Below are 20,886 nucleotides of genomic sequence, written 5' to 3' on the forward strand. Positions count from 1 at the left end.
TCCACTGAGACCATTTCTGATGAGGCTTCAGTGAACAAAAAAGGACTGAAAATGAAAGAAAAAGCAGCTAATGTCAAAAGAAAAACTTTGAAAGACCTTCAGAAAGACTGGAAAACTATTCTTCAAGAGCACAAAAATTGCAAAAAAAAAGTCTGGAAGCAAAAGAAGTAACAAATGTGGGGTGACTTTAGACTTGTGCAAAATAATTAAATCCATATTTAAGGTAATCAGTTACCTGAATTTCTTCTGACAGCTTTGGGGAGTTTATATTGCATACATATCTGTATTGCTAGATCAGTAGTTCGGATAAACTTAAATGAAAACCCTCTGGAAGATAAAGTGAGGATATATCTGGCAGTTGATAAGTGTTGGAGGAACTGGAGTTGCTCTAACCATACATAGGACAATAATGTGTTGCCAGCTTGCAACTTTTCTAATAGACATGCATTGAAAAATGCTAAAGACATGAAAACTCGCTTAGTAAACAACTGACGAAGCTTTAACATCAAAATAAAGCTGTTTCAGCACTCAGGAAATTGCTATGCACAGCTAACATTAAATATATTCAGTGACGTCCACCACGGGAACATGGTCCCCTCAGGGCTTGCAGACCAATCACATACTATTTGTTTTAAGTGCCATCATGTGATAAAGGAAGTACCAAAGTCTAATGGAATTCATTTACTTTATAATACCATCACAATGTTTCCAACAACCTTGCTACATTTAATTTAGTCTCATTTTGCCCAAGTTTTTTAAGAAGGCAGGCTGAGTTTGCGTCACATAGCAGAGCTATGTTGGACTCAGGGTTGGATATCAAGCTGTGGCATAACTGCACTGCATAGTGAACAGAAAGCTATGCCTGGGACACAGAATAATAAGAAAGTTATGTCCCAAAAAGTTGATTCTGTTCATCTGGACATAGCGTGACTGAAGAAGTCACTTGGATGAGTTATGTCCAGCTGAACAGAATCAACTTTTGGGGATTTTCTTACTTGGATAATTGAGCGTGCATCAAGACAATAAAATTACATGTGCTACAGTGCTATGCACTTTAACAGGCTTCACCCCTTTAAAAAGCATTTGAACCACAAAGTGTTTCCCAGATCCAAATTGGTGGGGAAATACTTGCTTTTTATCGGCTCCGTCTGTGCCCTTATCTCTCATTCTCTAATGGTTCAGCTACACTAGGTACCCACTGTTGTTATGTAACATCTGGTCACCATGGGAACTGGTCTCCCTCTCAACTCCCCGTGCTGTATATGGAGTGACCATTTGAGACAACACATCTTGCAAAAAGCTTCACGGGATGGCACAGCAAGCAACAAATGGCCCCGAGCATAAGATGGAATAGACAGCAAAGAGCACAAAAGGGCAACGTCTTAAATTGTGATATTTCACTGCATTTATTTTATAGAATGCTCTACATGAATCTATATCTTTGCTTGGAACAGAAATGGATTGCTGTATTGTATTACAACCATAATATGTGTTGTTTGAATGGAAGTGATACAGTAAAACAATCAGAGATTGTTACACTACACTATAGTACATCTGCATAAAAAACAACACTGTGTAATAAATCTTATTTGCATTTATGAGGTTGCTCAGTGAGAATCGCATTAGGACATTATGCGCACTCTGTGGAAACACCAACGTAGCTTTAACATTTGGAGATGATTACAAGTCGATAGCAAAAGCCCAAACTAGAAATAAGCCACAAGCCAATTGCACAGTGTAAGCAATCGCCCTGGCAGCAGTAAACCTTCCATAAACTAAACAAAAACCTTTCTTGTAGTGTTAATTAGATTTCATTGGTATGAAGCGGTCGATGAAATTCACTCCCAACAAAAAGTTGTCAGTCGTTTTACATACTGCATTTGATTGTCTCCTATACAGTATATACTGTTATGTATGTGATGCTAGACAGTTGAAATGTCTATTCAATTCAATTTTATTGATATAGCACCAAATCACAAAAACAGTTGCCCCAAAGCACTTTATACTGAAAGCTCAAGACCCTACAATAATACAGAGAAAATCCAAACAATCAAACGACTCTCTTTGAGCAAGCACTCGGTGACATTGGGAACGAAAAACTCCCTTTTAACAGGAAGAAACCTCTGGCAGAACCAGGGTAATGGCCACATACCAATGCATTACTGAAAATGCACCTATTGTGCACCAACAACATCACAGGTTATGGCACCTTTTCCCAAAGTAATTGCATTCTAGCACTTGAATCATTTTCTTATCAGAGGACACCACAAATCCTGCATGGATTTTCCAAAACAAGCAAAAAAAAAGAAAAGAAAAAAGAAAAGAAAAGTGTACACCCATGGTTGCAACCTACATGGCAGATGCATGCATCCACAGCAAAATATCAAACTCAGATTACTGGAAATCCACAAGCTCAAGAACAACTCAAGAAACAATCTTAACTTAAAACTTACAAAATGACAGGTGTCTTTTTTTTTCCCAATCACAGATAAGTCCACATATGCAAACAAATGCTTTTTCCACCAAAGATATTGATGCACTCTCTCTAGCCACTCTAAACAACGTACTCATCTCTTTATCTAATCAACTAGTCTTCCACATCAGTGTGTTTGCCATCCATTTTTTCCACATCTTTTCTTATTTAATTTTGGCATGCAAATATCTTACAATAGAATGTATTAAAAGGTTCTCTACCAGTTAACTTTCTGTCCTTTTCTAACAAGCTGTTGTTTTTTATTTCCTGACTGCATGTGAATGTATTATGAAACTCAGAATAAATGAGATTTGACTCATTAAAGACCACACAGGCTGAACTGTAGTCTACCGCCTCCAGCTCCAAGTGTTGCTGGTGTACACAGACTTGTAAGTTTGCTTTCCGAAAGGGCTCTTAGACTCATATGAAGACACCGAGGGCCTCGGGTTAGCCTCTATCACAGATTTCTGAGGCTGCCATTGTCTGGGCAGCGACCTGTAACCGGCATGACTAACTGTGGTGGAGACAGAGCTCCTTACTGGCGACACAAACGATGGGAGCGAAGCTCGACTCAGGCTCCGACTTTGGCTCCAAGTCTGGCTGCCTGTTTTCTGCGGTGCTTGGTAAGAAACCCTGGCTTTCCACTCTGCTGGCGGCTCAGGCAAGATTTTGCGCTGGGCTGCCAAGCGCACATTCGAAGCAAGGGTTTGCTGGAGGCTCTGGAAAGCAAAAGCTTCATCTACCAGGCCCATGGGATGCCGGGAGGCAGCCTCCCATGGTGTGAGGGGCTTTTGGCTTTTTTCCATCCAGGATGTCTGCCTTGCCGAGGGAGTTGTGGAGCCCAGTGCTGGGGGCTTTGGGGAGGAAGAAGTTGAAGCTGACTTCTGGCCCGTGAACTGTACTCTGGCTGGTGGAGAAAGGGAGTAGCTCCTGCCAGGGGCCTGTAAAGAAGAATCCAGACATGTTTATTTTAGTAAGGGTTCATTTGTGTTTGGCTCTTTGGCCAAATCAAATTAGCTTGGATAAGAGTGAGAAGCACAGTAGCTCCCTGCCAGGATTATTTCTTTTAAATGCAGTAATGCATGTATAATTTACTTGTGTATAGAAGATCAGTCACTCTCTTATTCACAGGGGGTATGTAAATATGGTACGTGTGTAAAAGAGTTCTAGGACATGTCATACTGCAGCCAGTGAATTAAACTGCACTAGCATTTGTCTAAACACATTGTCCCGCTTATTAATCAGAGCAACTGGTACATGAAAGTGCATAACCTTCTGGAAGTATAAGCCACATTCAGCTCATTTCCACTTAATATATATATATATATATATAGTTTGCTAAACAGCAACAGTTTGAAAGAATAAAGATGGAAATGCTAAATGCCCAATACCAATAATATCCCCAGGAGACCGGTGCTGCAGAGGGTTATGTAGGGTGAAAACACAGCTATACTGCACATAATCTCATCCAATGCCTCCTGTTATGTATGGTGGATAAGCAGAAAAGACAGTGCTGCCATCATCTGGTGAGTGATGTGCACTGTCAGCTGATAAAATATGGCACAAATTTAAGAAGAGAGAAGAAGAGCGTGCAGAGATAAATGCTAAATCAGTCAAGGGGAATAAAGTCTCTGCTGCTCAGGTATGCGGTAGGCTTAAAATGCCCACAGGAGTGGGGGTCCTGGGCACAAGAATATATGAACAGATCAGTAGGTCATATTTTTACTTTGCTGAAGGAGACCGATAAGATGACTGTCCATTTGCACGTGGTTTATGTCCTTCTATGTGCCATTTCTGCCAGATTTAGCATGCTCAGAAAACGGGCAGAGCGTAACAGCTGGGCTCCTTACATTTTGAGACAGATGGTTTGGCTAAGGTTTGATTTAGGGCATAAATAGAATATTTATCTTGTACTTTTCTTAGTAAAACAGGAAATAATATGAAGGAAAAGGTGTCAAAGCTTGGTGTATTAGCACTATAGGGCATTAATGTGTGGGCTCTAAAGCAAGAGTAAACATTTGCTGTCTCTCTTTTATTATCTTTTGATTGCAGATTGCAGATAAATGAATCGGCATGGGGATCAATTCCCTTCAGAAATAGTCGGTAAAATCCGCTAACTAAGATTATGAAATGATACTAATACTTTCACTCAACATATATCTGCTCTTTTTCAAAATCCATGATGCAACATGGGTATATATTTCAGCTGTGCTCACTCACTTGACCATAATTATCCAGTGAAGTCACAGCTCTAATAATACTCTTCGTAAATGCATCATCACATGGTCATTCTGCAGGAATGTGCATCTCAAGTTTCTAAACTCTCTCTTTCTTTATTTTATTTTATTTTTTACAAAAAGGAGGTGATTTAGATAATTAGGTGCACCTTGCTGATAACTCTTGAAAATGGAACCACCAGATGCTGTGGTACGGACTAATTTGTGACTGATTTTTCTTTTTGTTGACAAGGTCAATAAGGACAGTATTTATAGTGAAAGTGGAGAAGTGGTGGAATTCAGCAAGACAACAGCAAAGAGACTAAAAATAGAAGAAACCCTAAAAGCATGTTCAGAGGACAAAAGAAAAGGAAACCAAACAAAGATAAAAGACAGTTTAATGGCACTGCAGTGAATCATACAGAAAGTGCACTATGAAGAGAAACACACAGACACAAAAAGAAAAGAACACAGAGAACCAAAGAAGCGACCCTGTACCAAAAATCAACTTGTGAGCATTACCAGGCTGGTTATCCTTTCAATAACTCTTCCTTTCTATATCATGTATCATCTGTTCACATATCAAAACAAGGAACAGATGCATAATGGGTAAATCTATGAGAGAGTGATAGACATTACATAACTGTCTCTTATCAGGAAAAATACTATGGCAGTCTGGAAGTTGGTAGCTTTCACTGGCTTAAGTTGAAATTTAAGCCTACTCTCTGGACCTCAGAATCTCGTCTCATGAGGGACTTTAAATATAGTGTCTAACATGACGCAACAGCTGGTAGAGAGCTTTAAATAAAACCCAACACACTTAAGTAGGTCCTACCAAAAAGGAATTGGGGAAAGTACTGGGGAAAAAAGAAGTACAGAACATTTTATGTTTAAGGTAAACAGTGTTAGTTGTCACAAGTCTGTCTGGCGTGTTATTTGGCCTAGAATAGCCTAAAATCCCACTGCTGTTACATAATCTCCGTACTCAACATCTGACGTTACACATTAAGCCTTCTGCTTGATATTATCACAGGCTACAGGCCCCATCCTTTTCACTTACCCACATACAAATACTTTTAGTATTTGCTTAAAAACTTTTTTTGGTCTTTTTAAAATGTAATTATTTGTAATGTTAAGAACATTTTTCATTTTCCCCTTTAAAAAAATCAACCTGTCTTGACTTATCCAGTTCCACTGAATCTTTTTCTCTCACCCTTTTCTTTCACTTCACACTGAGCATTAGGCTCCCCTACATTCTTATTAATCACACAATTCTTTTACATAAAATGTAATGAATTGACATTTATTACTTTGGCATAATAAAATATGTTTACAATTATTATGACTATGCTGCGTCTGATAAGATATACTAAAATTCTATTAAAATAGGATGTAAGTCTATCCTTATATTCTTAATTTTATAGATATTCCTTTTTTCATTAGCTCTATGAACTTTTAGACTAGTAGGTTCTGCCCTATGACAATAAATAGAGCTGGTAAGGAAAATAGTCCATTTGGTGGGGCACAAAATTTTAATTCAAGCAGACGTCAAATAAGTCATGATTCTACAAGAATCACTCTTTATCAACTGCTGCAGGCTTCCACACCTGAGCTGAACTCTTATTAGCTGTAAACTTAGGCTTGGGAGCCACTCCAGGGTTACCACCAGATGCAGACTCGGGCCTAGCAGCCACAGGGAAACTGGGAGCAATATAGCTACTAAGAGGCTGTGGCTGGTAGGGCACTGAAGGAGCTGCCAGATAGGGAGGGCTATTGGCTGGCTGGTAACCAGCTTGTACCGAGTGTTGGTAGGGAGAGTTTGGAGACTGAGGGGCTTGGGGATGATAAGCAGGTGGAGCAGGTTGTTGATACTGTTGGTTATATACTTGCTGGTATGGACAACTAGGAGGTTGCTGATAAGGATTAGAGGGGGGATAAACATTTGGTTGGATCTGCTGATACTGGCTATCGTGCATCACAGGCTGCATTGGCATCTCATAGGTTTGTTGGGGGTATGGGGCACCAAATGGTCCAGCTGGCTGGACCGGGGGCATTTGCTCATATCTGATTGGTTGGTTATCATCAGGTGGATTAGGAGGCGAACAGCTGGTCTTAGGTGCGGAAGGCTTGGTAGCCTCTGCTGCTGGACCAAAGATAAAGAGTGAGGAATTTAGTTGATAGGGTTGATGTTTCATGACATCTATTACATTAAGAGGTTTAGGAGCCGGCATCTGTTTCGCTTTGTCTTTTTTCTTTGCTTTGGTTGAGGGGCTACTTGAAGGGGGTTGCTTTGTTGCTGCTGGGGGATAAAAAGGTGATTGAATAGGGTTATATGCACGTGGAGGTGGAGCACGTACATTGGGAGTGTATTTCCACTCATTCGGTAAGGAAGCTGCTGGTGATGTTGACCTGCTTGCCTTATTTGCTTCCACCGTCTCAGAGTCCACGATATACTTCTCCATTCGAGACTGCCTCTTTGCAAACATATCAGCTCCTTTTCCTTTAACAGCTGGCATCTCAAATGCTGAACCCTGGGATGATGGGTTTAAGACAGTGGCCATTGGGTTGATGGGCGATGAAACTCTTTGACCAATAGTGAAAGGGTGCATTCGCTGTGGCGGAGTAGGAGGGGATCGGCTTTGTGGAACATTTTGTGGTGGTTGCCAAGGTTTTGGAGAGGGGCGAGTGTTCACTGTCAGTGTGGAAATATTCACAGGTTTTTGCTGTGATTGTGGAGTCCAGGCATTCACAGGTGTCTGAGGCTGTGTCTGAGCTGGTTGCCATGTGTTTATTGGTGGTTGTGGTGGACTCTTTGATGTAGGCTGTTGCCACTTTGGCTGTGGTGCTGGCTGGGCTGGAACAGGTTGAGCCCATGGAGACTGATGGTGGGCCTGATCCTGCTCTTGAGTCCAAGAACTTATGTGGTGTTGACCGTGCTCTGGGGGGTGTTGAGCCCATGGAGGCTGAGACTGAGTCTGGGCAGGTACTGGCGCCCATGGATTTAAATTGGCTTGAGGCTGTGCTTGAGGTTGTGGTTGAGCTACTTGGATCCAGGGTGGCTGAGCTTGGGGTTGAGTTTGTGATGGGGCCCATGCATTCACTGAAGGTAGCTGTTGCTGTTGTGGCTGAGCTGATACCCAAGGTGGTTGAGGCTGACCTGGTGCTTCAGTCTGTGGCCATAATTGTGGAGGAGCCTGATGTTGTGCTTGCTGAACCCATGGTGGTTGTGGCTGGGATTCTGGTTGTACCCCCTGAACCCAAGGAGTTTGTGCTTGGGATTTTTTATGAGGTTGTTGCATCCATGGTGGTTGATGTTGAGAGTCTGTTTGTGATGGCTGTGTCCATTGGTTCTGTTGTTGTGGCTGCATTTGTTCTTGGGCTTGACTCCAGTTGGGCTGCATTTGCTGTAGATGTGGCTGCTCAGTAGAGTGTGCCCAAGGTGGGTGAACCTGCGGCTGAGACTGAGGTTGCTCTCGTGACTGGGCCCAGGATGGCTGAACATGTGCTTGGGCTTGTGATTGCTCTGGAGGCTGCGTCCAGGACTGCTGAATTTGAGGGGTCCAAGTACTTGTGGGAGGTTGCTGTGCCTGGTTCTGAGTAGGCTGATGTGATACCCAAGGTGGGTGAGGTGAGGACTGTCTTGCAGGTGGTTCTGAGGGCTGCACTTGAGCTGAATGCCAAGAACTTGAAGATAACTGTTGTTGCATTTGTGTTTGAGCTGCACCCCAGGTAGTCACAGCAGACGACTCAGACTGCAGTGTAGAATTCATATGACCATTTGCCTCTTGAGCTACAGCTTGTGTGGGCTGTTGTTGAGATTCGGGTTCTGGGAGCGGCCATGTGTGCTGTTCCTCTTTGTTGGTACTGCCAGGATTCTCCTGGGGTGCAGCAGGGGGATAAGACTCAGGGGCAGGTGCAGGGGTTGGCTCTAGTTCTGGAGCAGGAGTAGTCTCTGCGGTGGGGGCTGCAGCAGGTGTGGATAGACTATTTTCAGCACACTGAGGCATTTCCTGGTTGGTTGCTTCTATCTGTGAGGACCAAGGAGGTGATGTGGGATTGATCACAGGCTTTGGGGCAACTGGTGGAGGAATCTTGTGTTTGACTCGCTGAGACTGAAGAAAATTACAAGCCTCGGCTCCAAGACTAAGATAATCATCCTCAGGTCCTGATTCAAACCCGGGCTTTTTATCACCTTTGTTTAAGAGGTTCAGCAATGCTGGGTTTGGGGATACTTTTGGGGCTTCCTTAAATGTGAACATAGGCTTGGCTGCATTCTTTTTCCTTGAATCCAACAAAAGTCCCGTCCTGATTGCAGGAGTAGAAATGCGCTCATCACGGGAAGCAATCTGCTCTCCTTGACTCACAGAATCTTGATTGGTCCCACTCATTGCGTGAGAATAAGGGGTGGCCGCCATGTTGTCTGCTGAGAAAGGCTTTGCAGTACGATTGCTGAAAGAGCTCTGCATTTCATTTGTTTGATGTTGGACAGTGCCATTGACAGTTGCTGAATACTGCTGCATTTTTTGTTGCTCCTGATGATATTCTTGCTGCTGGTGATACATTTGCTGTTGCTGATAGTGACTTTGCTCATATTGCTGTTGCTGATATTGCTGCTGATATTGTTGCTGATATTGTTGTTGTTGTTGGTAGTTCTGCTGTTGCTCATAGTACTGTTGCTCTTGAAACTGCTGGTACTGTTGCTGGGTTTGCTGGTGCACGTTTACATCCATGTAACTGCGGCCTTCTGCAGCCGACTGCATGTAGGAATGCTCCACTATTTTCTTTTCAGCCTCTTGCACTGCTTCAATGGGGATCCCTTGGCGCCTAAGCTCCTCGTGTTCGGCAGAAATCTCATCCATCCTCTGGCGACGCTGGGCAAACATCAGCGCACCCTTGCCTTTGGTTTCAGGCAAAGATTCCATCTCTGCTTGGTTCTTCAAATTCCTTTCGATTTCAAGAAGACCCTTGTCCAAGGTAAAAGTTAGCACACTTTTGCCACTGTGGGTGCTAGTGAGAAAAGGCTTATCTATGTCAGAGTCGTTTGGGGCCACAAGGATAAATTGTGGAGCAGAGATTTCTTGTCTGCTGTCTGGGTTTTCCTCGTACTCCTCGTCGCTGTACTCTGGCTCGTCTTCTCCTGTGCCGTAGCTCACAAGCGTGAATTTCTTAGCTCTCTGACGATGCTTCTTGAACATCAACAGCCCCTTGTTATTGGGGTTGGTCGGAGCAGCCGTAAGAAGAAGGGCAATTCGTTTACATTTGGACTTGGCTTCCTTTAGCTGTTTCTCTGAAATGCTCTCGTTGCGCCTGAGCCCTTAACAGAGAAGGAAAAGAGAGACAGTCGTGTTTTAAAAAATGGCTAAAATGAATCCAAATTAATGGTACTAAAACCTTAAAGAAAGAAATTAACAGATTAAAAAATATTTAATCTGTTAATCTGAATTTACTTAAAAAATAAACAGTTCGTAAAGATTTTGAACAAGAGACTTTAAAGAGGCTTTACAAACTGCACTAAACACGTGACTGTAGTTAATATTTTCATATCAAATGCTGTTTAGTTTAGCTCTCGTCAAAGCTGCCTGGAGAAGTTGTGTGGAGACAGAAGATACAATTCACCTTTAAAATAAGAAGCAAGCCACAAAGCAGTTTCATCTTGTAACATTACTTTGATATTAACCTCATCCAGCATTTACAGCTAAAGCAGATACAGAAATAACAGTAAACTAATAATACAGCTTGCTCTGTGGTTGAACTGATCCAGACACTCAGCAAATAGACCGTAAACTGAGCTATTTACAGATTCATTCACACAAAAAAAATGATACATTACATATTTTCTCAGTCCACTCATTACATTTACATACTTACATACTATCCAGCTGTGATTTTATCATTCAAATGAGCTCATTCCCTGGAACATAATACACTGGCCCATAAAGCAATAATGAAATTCTCCGACCCATGTCTAATATTCCCATTTGTACACTCAATCATTCATCCAACCCTGTAAAGTAGCCAAGAATAGGAAGCAAGAAAGATTATTTTAGCATGCATGCAATAAATTCACCAGGACAGCAACGCCTTTACCAATCCTTCTGTGTGTGTTGGCACGCAGTCTACTTGAAAGAAAAAAATAAAATAAAAAGTTTTCTTCCGAAATCACATTTCGTCCAATCCGACAGTCACGGAGAATGCGCGCCGAATGCGATCGCACAATAACACCAGCGGGCTTACTTTTTTATATTCTTGCAAGACTAACCTGAAGGTGGAGGAGACAGCGGGAGTGAGCGACAGACTCACTTTTTCAGCTTAGTTAAAGCACTCGGTTTGAAAGGATCAGGTAACGGGTCTAGGGGAGCACATGCTGGTGTCTGTCAAAGGGCCACTTCTGCAGGCATCGTCAGCGTGCTGGGGTTATATTTATGTCTTCTACACAGCTCAGAGGAACGCCCCGGTATCCATATTCACCATTGCCTCTCTTTAAATGGATGGTTTTAATGTTTTATAGGGTGCAGATGCTTTTTTCCCCCCGTATACATACAATCCATTCTTTTTGTGTCTTTCTCTTGTGATAGTGAATTCTTATATGATAAGAATTTGTTAGAAGCTCGATCGACCCGCAATCCTATAACTTTGGTTCTGAGATAATTCAGGTTAGATCCGGATGCATCTCCTTCCTTTCAAAGGAATGAGCACCCCCACCCCCTTGCAGTTGCAGTGAGAGACTATTTTAAGGCGTACACACACTGGACATCAGGCTTTGGAATGCACACATGTTGACAAATGTAATTTAGTGCTGAAGATTACCCCTCTTAAAGAAAAGACAGTTATCCCCACTCGCACACACAGAAAGAATGCACACGAAGGTAATACTGGTGCAGGTGGAACCAGTCCAAATATACTTACTGGCATGCCTAGCCCGATGCTTGTTGGGTTTGTGTTGAACTCCTTCAGAATCAGACTCCTGCTCTTCTGCAGGACTGCAGTCCTCTTCTTCTCCTTCACTTTGAGAACCAACTGTTTCCCTGACCCGAGTGCCACCTCCACTCTGGAGGCCCCTCCCTACTCCCGATGCCTCCAAAATGACCTCCACCTGCCCCAGCATTAAAGGGGAGTTGAGAACCACTCCATGATGGCTTAGCGGCTCCCTGACGGAGCGCGATGCGGTGGCGGCATCGGTGATATGGACAGCCTCCACAACCTCCCGGTTTGAGAGGTCCCCATCAATCCCACGAGCACTTCCGAGCGAGGCGCAGCCCACATCGTCCAAGGTTTGCTCAGACAGGGACACCTGGAGCTCCACCATGTCCCCGGGTGAGAAGCACCGCTGTACTTTATCATCTTCTTCCTTAGATGAGGGGATATGTAGCTGAGTGCAAAGCAGATGGCCTTCCTTGGAAAACTCTGTGTTGATATTAAACTCTTTGCTGTAGGTCTCATCCGGGGATTCAGGATTTGGGATTTGGGATGTTTGCTTTGGGGGGAAGATGTGAAGGGTGGTGCTCTCTAAAGTCTCACCAGCAGAGGCCCTCTCACTGCAGTGCATTTCATCCGATTCATAGTCTTCAGTGGGGATGGAGTGGTATCTTTAGAAAAGAAGAAGGCAAGATAAACAATGAGTGAAGAAGTAAATGTGGTTTTTCTTTTCATTATTAAAATGAACTGAACTTGAGGGAAGACATGAAAACAATTACTTATTGATAAATGTTATTGGTTACATTTTTTCCTCTTCTACAGTTTGAAATGTACACTTCCTGTTTTCCAGTAGTGTCAAAACTTGGACAGATTTGTTTTAGACCTGTGTTTTAATTAAATCTCTAAATACACTAAAACCACCAAATTTACACCTCTAAGCAAGATACAGGGGTGTTCACTCGACAGAAGCAGGCATTTCAACACTGGATTGAAGCCCTCGTTGTTCTGCTGAAGTTGTCAAAGCAATCAAGGAGATTTAATCTCGATGTAGAAAGTGAATCGAAAAGGTCAGGGCACCGAAGTGGAAAATAATTACGTTCAAACACCGCTCTGCCTAATTTCGACTTTCAAGGTCAGTTTGGAGCAGCATAAACTAACGTCATTATGCATGACAGCAACTGTGCTCAAGTTAATTAGCCGTTAAAGACCAGCTCTTGTCTCCAAATGTAATCAACTTCTGTCAAACAGCAAAGTTGAGGCGATCTGCTCGGAATCAACTTTAGTCTCCCTTTAAAGCAGCTACACAACAAGCAGTCAAGGCCTGTTAAAGAGAAAGCGGGATTATCTGAGGACGTGTCACTCTGATAAACAGACTGGCACTGCCAGTTGAGTAATGGCTGAGCAGCTGCATGATAATCAGACACAAATCTGCAACACCTTGGCAAAGCCACTTGGTAGGTTCAGCATGATTGAGGCACAGGCTAAAACACACGCAGACGTGGTTGCATATGATCACAGAAACAGGGGTTCATTCAAGTATGCAAAAAGGCCATGTGTCATAAAGCTACATGCTATCTAAATGCTAATAAAACAGTGGAGCGATCAGTTTTCCCTGCTGCTGTGGTCACCAAGGACTTACAGTTTGCATGGCTCAGTTGTCACAATGCAAAGGCTCTGTGGTGTAACTGATAAACCTACATTATTTTGTGTTTTACTACCTTACATTATTACATGTTATCTTATGAATACGGTCCTGTGCCTTTGTCTTCTGAAACTCAGGGTTTTCTAGGCTTCGCACAAGTCTCGTATGATCTCAGTTCAGCGGCTGGCATGCTGCATTACCTTCTGAGCAGCAGCTGCAGACAGTCGATTGATGTGTCGATTAGCGCAAACGCTTGTAAAAGGGTGAGGTCAGCACACGGCTCCCCGTTGATTGACACCACCTCATCTCCATCCTGTACTCCAGCCAGGGAGGCACGACCACCCTCCTCTACCTGCAGAAGACATTTGGGAGTCAGAAACGAAAGTTTGATGTGTAACTTCTTCACAAACAGCGTAGCGGGGTGCAGCATCAGGCAATGGAAGGATAACATGAGATAAAGACCTGCCAAGAGTGAGATCTGCTGTTTAAGATTCACGAATCTCGGCTCTACAGGTTGTCATGTTTGAAATATTACCTGTCAAAAAGCAGAAATCAGTTTCACAAATTCATATTTTTTCTGGGAAACAAGATAAGAAAAGTATTTTTCACGTTAGACGAGGTGAAAATGGACGTCCATTAATGGTCCAGACTGGACCATTAACATTTTAGAGATATGAAGAGAGCATGCCGGCAGCGTGATTTAACTTAACATAATGTACATTTGGCACCAAAATGTACAAACACTGACATAGGCTAGGTGTTCAGTAATAAAATTGTTAATTCTACCTTGAATCTTGACTGCATATTATTGCTGTAGTCGAGCTCTGGGCAGAGCCATTTAAAGGGCACCTCTTTACACAGTTAGACTAATGACTGATGGTTTCATTTTCTTCTAATTGGTTCCTGGAGCCTATAAAATGGTTCATTAATAAGAGGATTTAATAAGGAAAAATACCTCATAAATTCAGCACAAAAGGCCACTCATACAGCTAGGGGGATAAATTATTACTGTAGTACTATGCTATTAGAGGAGTTATGTTAAGATATTTTGCCAGTATCCCAATTACAAAGCTTTAGGAAGGTTTCTCAGATATCTTAAGACTGGCAGCCGTTTGAAAATGTTGATTCCTTTTTCTTTACGCTTTATCTTCGTCAGTTCTAGATTAAAGAAGAAAAAAAAACCCTGGTAGTGATAAAGTTATGCTTTTAATAAGCGTCTTTGGCTAATTTTCCTGAGGGATTAATTTAGAGAACTTTATACTGGCATCAAAATCAATACAGTTAATCTCTGCCACCAAACACAGGGAAGGCACCATGATGTTACAGAATGTCTCGCTGCTGAATGATTTAAAAGATCTCCTGACAAGCTGCTCTACCTGAGCACTTGTACAACATGCCTCATTCACACAAGCCTTTTTTTTTTCTGTGGTGCTTTTCTATCTAACATTCACACTCGGATTGATGCATCAGAGACCAACTTGGGGATTTATAACTTGCCCAAGGATATTTATCAAACCACCAACTTTCCAATTAATAGAGGATCTGCTCTATTTCCTGAGCTGCAGCCACCCCGTTAGTGGGAAATCAACCCCAAAAAGCTCTTATTTACAATCACTATGCTGTGTTATTAGGGTGAAAATACATAAAGTGAATAGCTGTGCAACATCTAAAATGGGGATGTCAAAGTCGTTTACCACATACTGCCAGCTTTGATCTTAAGTGGGCCAGAGTGGACCAGTGAAACATGATAAATGGGTAAAATTACAGAAAAAAGTTCTGACAGTTCATTGCCCAGGACATTGTTCAATATCCTGTAATTCTAAAATATAAAGTTTTCATTAATTAACAAAAAAATGCTGGTGAAAAACAACAGTTTGTCATCGTTTATCTATAACTTAATTACTTTGGTGTAGTAAGAAAAGTTGTAAAACCTGAAAATACAGGTAAAGATCCATGTACTCATTTTCCAAAGCTGTCCAGGGGGCCAGTTCTGGCCCCCGGGCCATATGTTTGATACCTCTGGTCTTAGAATAACAATGCTTTACAAAAGTGTCCTGAAAATTTGTGACTTTCATACTGCAAACGAGGCAGTTCTACATAGCTGCAGTGAAACAACTTCATCACTAGATGGAGATGCACACACATTTTACAGCTGATGGGGGGAAGCGAAAAACCTCTGAGTGAGATTTCATAATATAGAAAGGAATCAAAAGTCAAAAAAGCCTGACTTTACTTTGTACACCATTTTTGATTTCACATATTTTCTCAACCATTAAAACTTTCCCCAATGAAACCAGTTGTAGTCTTTCTTCTTTGGATGTCATTACTTTTGCCCATTGCTTATATTTAAATATAATGCAAGAATGATCCTACTTTGTTATACATTTCCATCCTCACTCCAGTTTTTCGGAGCTGACAGCGAACAAAACAAGCCCTATATGGCAGCCAATGTGTCCGTCCCTTTGGGACTCGCACCTCGCTACAGGGAGGACGGTTACTTCTGGGATGCCACAGCAACGGTCCACACTCCAAAAAAGGAGGGGAAAGATTTGTCGTTGTCTCTCCTCACAACTCAAAGATACACAGTCCGTCAATGTTTACCACACAGCTTACAAAGAAAAGCCTCAGATATGCACTAAGTGCCCTTGAGAGGATAGCAGATAAATGCTGTGTAGGTTTCTTCAAATGGAGGGGAACTTGTCAAAATAATTGGCCACATAACTATTTTAATGTGGGGCTGTAACAATGTCTGGGTAACCACTTTTCAAATGAGCTATTTAAGTGCCTTAAACCTAACAGAAAATCACAGGAAATACAGGAACAGGGTGATGTCTCTGCCTACCTCTGTGTGGTTCCTGCCTCTCACAGCTTTGAGCAATTATTGTTTTTAGATTACAGGCAGATATTTTCCAGGTGTTTCACATTTAGCAATAAAACCATGCTGGAAGATTTACATTTGACCCTCCTGTATGTTCCCCTTGTTTTGTGTTAGGTTATTTATGCTATCAAGATTTTAGCTTTCCTCTAAATTTGCATCATTTCTTATTATAACTGTATTTCCTTTCATTTGAGCTGCATGTGTCTTGAGGAGAGATACATTTGTTTTTTTCTCATGTGCATGCATGCCAACCATAACACACCAATGAAGGCACTGAAATAGAACATAGATTGATTATTATACATGTGGAAGAAGATTACTTTTTCAAAAAACTTATAATATTCATAAATCATTAGTCTTCATTTCTGGCTTTGATGTTTTTTTCTTGCAAAGAATAATTAAGCCCCCATTTAGGATCTCGCTATAAATCTGTTATTGTTTGTGTCACTGGTAGACGTTTCTCTACAAATAGTAGTCTGCTGTATTTTTTTCTATAATAAAGATGGCTTTTAGTTGTAATTGGGTTTTATTTGCAATCAGTAGCAGAATTCCCGACAGTTTTCCATTTCTTATATCATCTGGATGTATGACTAATGTATGGAGTAATGGATCTGGAATGACATCAGTTCCCAAAAACTGCCTACTGTCTTTTTTGAACAGCTTTCCAGAAATTCAAATAATTCTTAAACATGTCCTACGGGCACAAAATAGATGAAATACAGTTTCACTGCTTTGAATGAAGATTTGCGTCTCATATCGTGAATCCTCTTTATTTTTTTAATTGAATTACCTGGCTGTAAATCCCAGAAAGTTCACTTTTTCAGTGTGTGCATAGTAATGCCCTGCTCAGTAAAATAAGCCTTAAACTCAGATTAAACTAAACTAATTAAATAAATGATTTATCCAAGAACAGCAACATTTAATTCATCCATCATCTATAACTCAACCAGTTGAAGGTTGCAGGAGTCTCTTCCTATCCTATCCCAGCTGAGAAGCAGACACTCATTCTTATGCATGCCTTCAGACTGTCGGAGGAAGTCAAAAAGGACCAACGTAGACACAGGGAGGACATGCAAACTCCACACAGAAAGGTCCAAAAGGTCTAAAGCAACAATCCTAACCAGTGCACCATCACGCCACCTATATCTGTGCACCACTCCAAACATCACACGCAACTTCACAATCAGCTATTTTAATATTGCCCACATTTGCACTGATGTGAGGGGAATAGCTGGACTCTGACACAAACATCACCTCTTTCACAATAAAAGCAACTTTAGAAGAAAGCAAGAAAAACAGTATTGCAACATCCAAGAATATATTTTTTCTGTCACAAATTAAACACCACACACTCTGGGGGGGTGACGAAGAGCAGGAATGCCGCAAATACAAAGCTGTTTGAGCACTGGCCCTCATTTGTTTAGATGATGTGAAACAGAAAAGAGGAAAACAAGCCCGGCCAGCCATCGCGTAAGGTCACTGCTTTCTCCCAGGATTGGAAATGAGATGGCTTGTTGCACAACACAATGCCCAAACTCAGATAAGTGAGTGAGCTGTGAATCACTCTGCTTAGTCTGGGAAAACAGCAGTGAATGACTGAGGAAACGGCTCATTGGTTCATTTCTTGGCAGCTTAACGAGGTTCCTGTGGCGCACTATTAGGGCCGAAGCATCAGCAACAAAAGCCGTCTTTGCTCTGTAAAAGGCAAAAGAACAACTCATAAAAGTTTTTATACTTTAACAGACTAACAGATTAGTTCATGTATGTAAGAATAAACTCGTGCAAACTTCTAAAAGTCTTTCATGAAGATCTCAGTTATCACTGCGTGCTCCTTAACTGATCTGATGCATGTTGACATTTCACATACCGAGATGGAATACCTTAGTAATTAGGCCAAAAAGTCTGCTGATCAGGCTGGTGGGATTTAAACTCTCTTTAATTTTTATATTTTTTGTATTGGAAAATCTGTTTAATATGAATGCATTCTGCATCACAGAACAAACGCAGCTTTTTCAGCTCGGTGTGTGTTAGTGAATTTGACACGGCTTTGTACTGAGCGTGCTCCTGCAGCTTTAAAAAAATAAAGTGACCTCATCAACTTTGTACTCAAGCCAGGACTCCAAATAAGAAGAAAAATACAAGCACCCTTATATGGACAGAACCTTTTAAGAGGGGATACAGAGCGCCTTACTCTGTGTCGCTTGTCAGTACACTGAACAATCACTTTCCCCCAGGAAACAAAACACGGTGTCCACGACATTCAGCAGAAGCATTAAAAAAAACACACATTTTTTAATCAGATGCGGGAGAGCCTCTAGCCCGAGAGCATTTGTCACGATCTTGGTATGTTTGTTTCTCTTCTTGTAACTTCTGACTAACAGACTTGGCTCACTCACAAGAAAAGTTTAAAGGTATGTTTAGAGTTATGTCTTCCAGATGAGGCAGACTGGAACTGAACCCCCCCCCCCCCACACACACACACACACACAACCCCAGATGTCCCAAACTGGGGCATATGTAGCTACTTCACATTAATAGGCCCATACTTGAATGTATTCACAGCACCCGTTTGTTAACACACGAGAACACTTTGGGTGCAAGGATGCTTTTAAAAGCACATTTATGTCTGAAATTAGGCAGCACAGTTTCACAAGAAAATTAAAGCTTCAGGAGGCATCGAAGGGAGAGCAACTTTCTAAATAGCTTTGCTTGTTTTACCTCACGTTAAGTGCTGTTTTTGGCTTAGAGTTGTGAGAGGGGATATGGTAGCTTATGTGCAATATTTGCAATTTTTTTTCTCAATACAGTCTACTAAACTTTATGGGGTATTTCTCTCACTCAAAGCTAACAAGATTTAAGAGTTATTGCCCACAGGAGATATTTGTCTTCAGGTGCTTTTGCTGATGCTTTTATTCTGACATTAGGCAGACACTGAGTGTCAGGCCTGCGTGAGGGGGGCATTTCATAGGAAAAAGTGTCACTATTTAATCAGACTAATCATATAACGGACAGAAAGCAACTTTACAGATGTGGCCTCACTTGTTGGAGACATGCTAAACATCTGTCACGAAAATGATCTGCTGAGGTTTTTGGATTCTCTGAAACTTTCTCCTGGTGGCGCTTCGATGTCGCAGGAATGTGGCTTAAGAATTTTTTATTTTTATTTTTTTTACATGCACTCTACTTTGTTGACAAGTTGATGGGGAATGTTTGCAGCTTGAGCACTTTGGAACATACAGACCATATATAGAGCTTAAGCAGCTGGTCAAGGTAACGGCACCTGGTTTCACAAATACTGTGCATCACAGTGTGTGCAACACTATCACATGTCTTTAAGGCAGATTGGTTTAAGGTGATCCAGCCTTTCAGTGATCCTTACACTCACAAAGATGCTCATTTGGTTATGGTAAAGAGTAAAAAAGCTCCACTTAAGCCTAAACTTTCATTTTTCCATCCATCTACTTGTTTATTTGAACGCTTGAAAGCAGTAAACTAAGTTGGCTGGTACAATGGCTTTTACTGTATTATTAATTTTTTTGAGTGAGTTGTTGTATGCAACACTGTCCACACTTGCATAATATGTAAAGCTGTTAAAAGTGACTAATTAATTATGATACTAATTTAAGTATCATAATAAGCTTTAAACTGGTTTCAATTATCACTGGCTGCAAAATGAGAATGTGTGATGGACGGATGAGCAAATAATAGGAAATAACCTAAAGAGTACAACATGTATCATCTGTCGGTGTACATTTACATTACAGTATGTAAAAAAAATGGCCTCTGCGTCTCATCAGAAAGTGGCTACATCAGCAGTTACCTCTAAGCAGATAAAACCCCGCACCTCTAAGGTTTATTACCTTATTATCAGGCTAAACAAATGTCACGCAGCTGAGTCGTTCTTACAGCAAAACTTCAAATTTGCCTGTCCTCCTCTCTATCTCTTATTTGAATTCTTTTTGAAAGGGATATTTGCATGATAACGTCTTAGTTTTAGCCGCACTTGTTTTTTGTTCATACTAAAACGTAACACCTTGGTGTTATGCACATATACCTTCACTCTTCAGTCTGGTTACTGGACTTGCTTTCTTGCTTGAAAAGTCTTTGTGACTGAAAACAGATCATACTGCCCTCAGCTTCACACTCTCTCGTGGCCTTGACCATATAAGGGTGCCGAGGAATCTCTCACCAAAACACAGCCAACGCGCACAAAAATGCAGCGGCAGACAGCTCTCTCCCATCAAATTTCAGACTTTTTTTAAAAGTCTCTGTTTTTCTGTTTTTTTTCTGTTTTCCTGCTGAATTTCTCACCTTAAAAAAGAAACTGTCGTGACTCTGAAGAAACAGAAACTTTTCCAGGATCTCAACAACAACATGTCCACAAACTTTCATTAGGCTGTTTATCCATCGTTGCAGTCTCACTAGCATTAGATTAGACAGGCATGACCCTGCTCAAGTGATATTAAAACATCCTCCCACGCACGCTCGCTTACATACCTGGGAAACTAGAAGAGGTCTGTAGGTGTCCCCTTCTCCCTCTCGCAGGGTGAATCCCCAGGGCGCACCACCACGCAGCGTTATGCAGATGTAATCCCCGGTGCCCATGCTGCGCGCAGCTCCTCAGCCAAACTTCCACGGCGCGCTCATGGAGCTGTCAGCCGGGCCAGCAGCACTTAACGAAAAACCACATCCACCGCACCGCTGTAGCCTATAACCCCCATCATCTGTCCTCAGAGTCCAGCCCGTTTTGGAAACGTCACTG

General features: G+C 41.7%; 1 protein-coding gene across 2 annotated transcripts; it reads right to left on the reverse strand.

The window, feature by feature from the left end:
• Positions 1–1,070: 1,070 nt before the first annotated feature.
• On the reverse strand, positions 1,071–20,778 carry synpo2a (synaptopodin 2a). 2 transcript variants are annotated; one of them, XM_006804140.3, is made up of 5 exons: positions 20,622–20,778; positions 13,447–13,598; positions 11,596–12,275; positions 7,047–10,003; positions 1,071–3,414 (listed from the first exon to the last, which is right to left on the reverse strand). In XM_006804140.3, the coding sequence occupies exons 1-5, from the start codon at positions 20,727–20,729 to the stop codon at positions 2,821–2,823; spliced, it is 4,491 nt and encodes a 1,496-aa protein (XP_006804203.2). In that variant the 5' UTR covers positions 20,730–20,778; the 3' UTR covers positions 1,071–2,820. The 2 variants fall into 2 exon arrangements, with proteins under 2 accessions (XP_006804203.2, XP_006804202.2); XM_006804139.3 differs by lacking the exon at positions 1,071–3,414 and having other exon boundaries at positions 5,071–10,003; positions 20,622–20,774.
• Between the last annotated feature and the right edge of the window lie 108 nt (positions 20,779–20,886).

Source organism: Neolamprologus brichardi, chromosome 3, assembly GCF_056152115.1.
Source record: "Neolamprologus brichardi isolate AB-2024 chromosome 3, ASM5615211v1, whole genome shotgun sequence".
Lineage (NCBI taxonomy): Eukaryota > Metazoa > Chordata > Actinopteri > Cichliformes > Cichlidae > Neolamprologus > Neolamprologus brichardi.

Coding starts and splice junctions, on each gene's coding strand:
- synpo2a (XM_006804139.3), bottom strand. CDS start 20,729: ATGGGCACCGGGGATTACATCTGCATAACGCTGCGTGGTGGTGCGCCC. Junction 13,599..20,621: donor GACCTCTTCTAGTTTCCCAG/GTATGTAAGCGA, acceptor TGTCTTCTGCAG/GTAGAGGAGGGTGGTCGTGC. Junction 12,276..13,446: donor CTGCAGCTGCTGCTCAGAAG/GTAATGCAGCAT, acceptor TCTTTTCTAAAG/ATACCACTCCATCCCCACTG.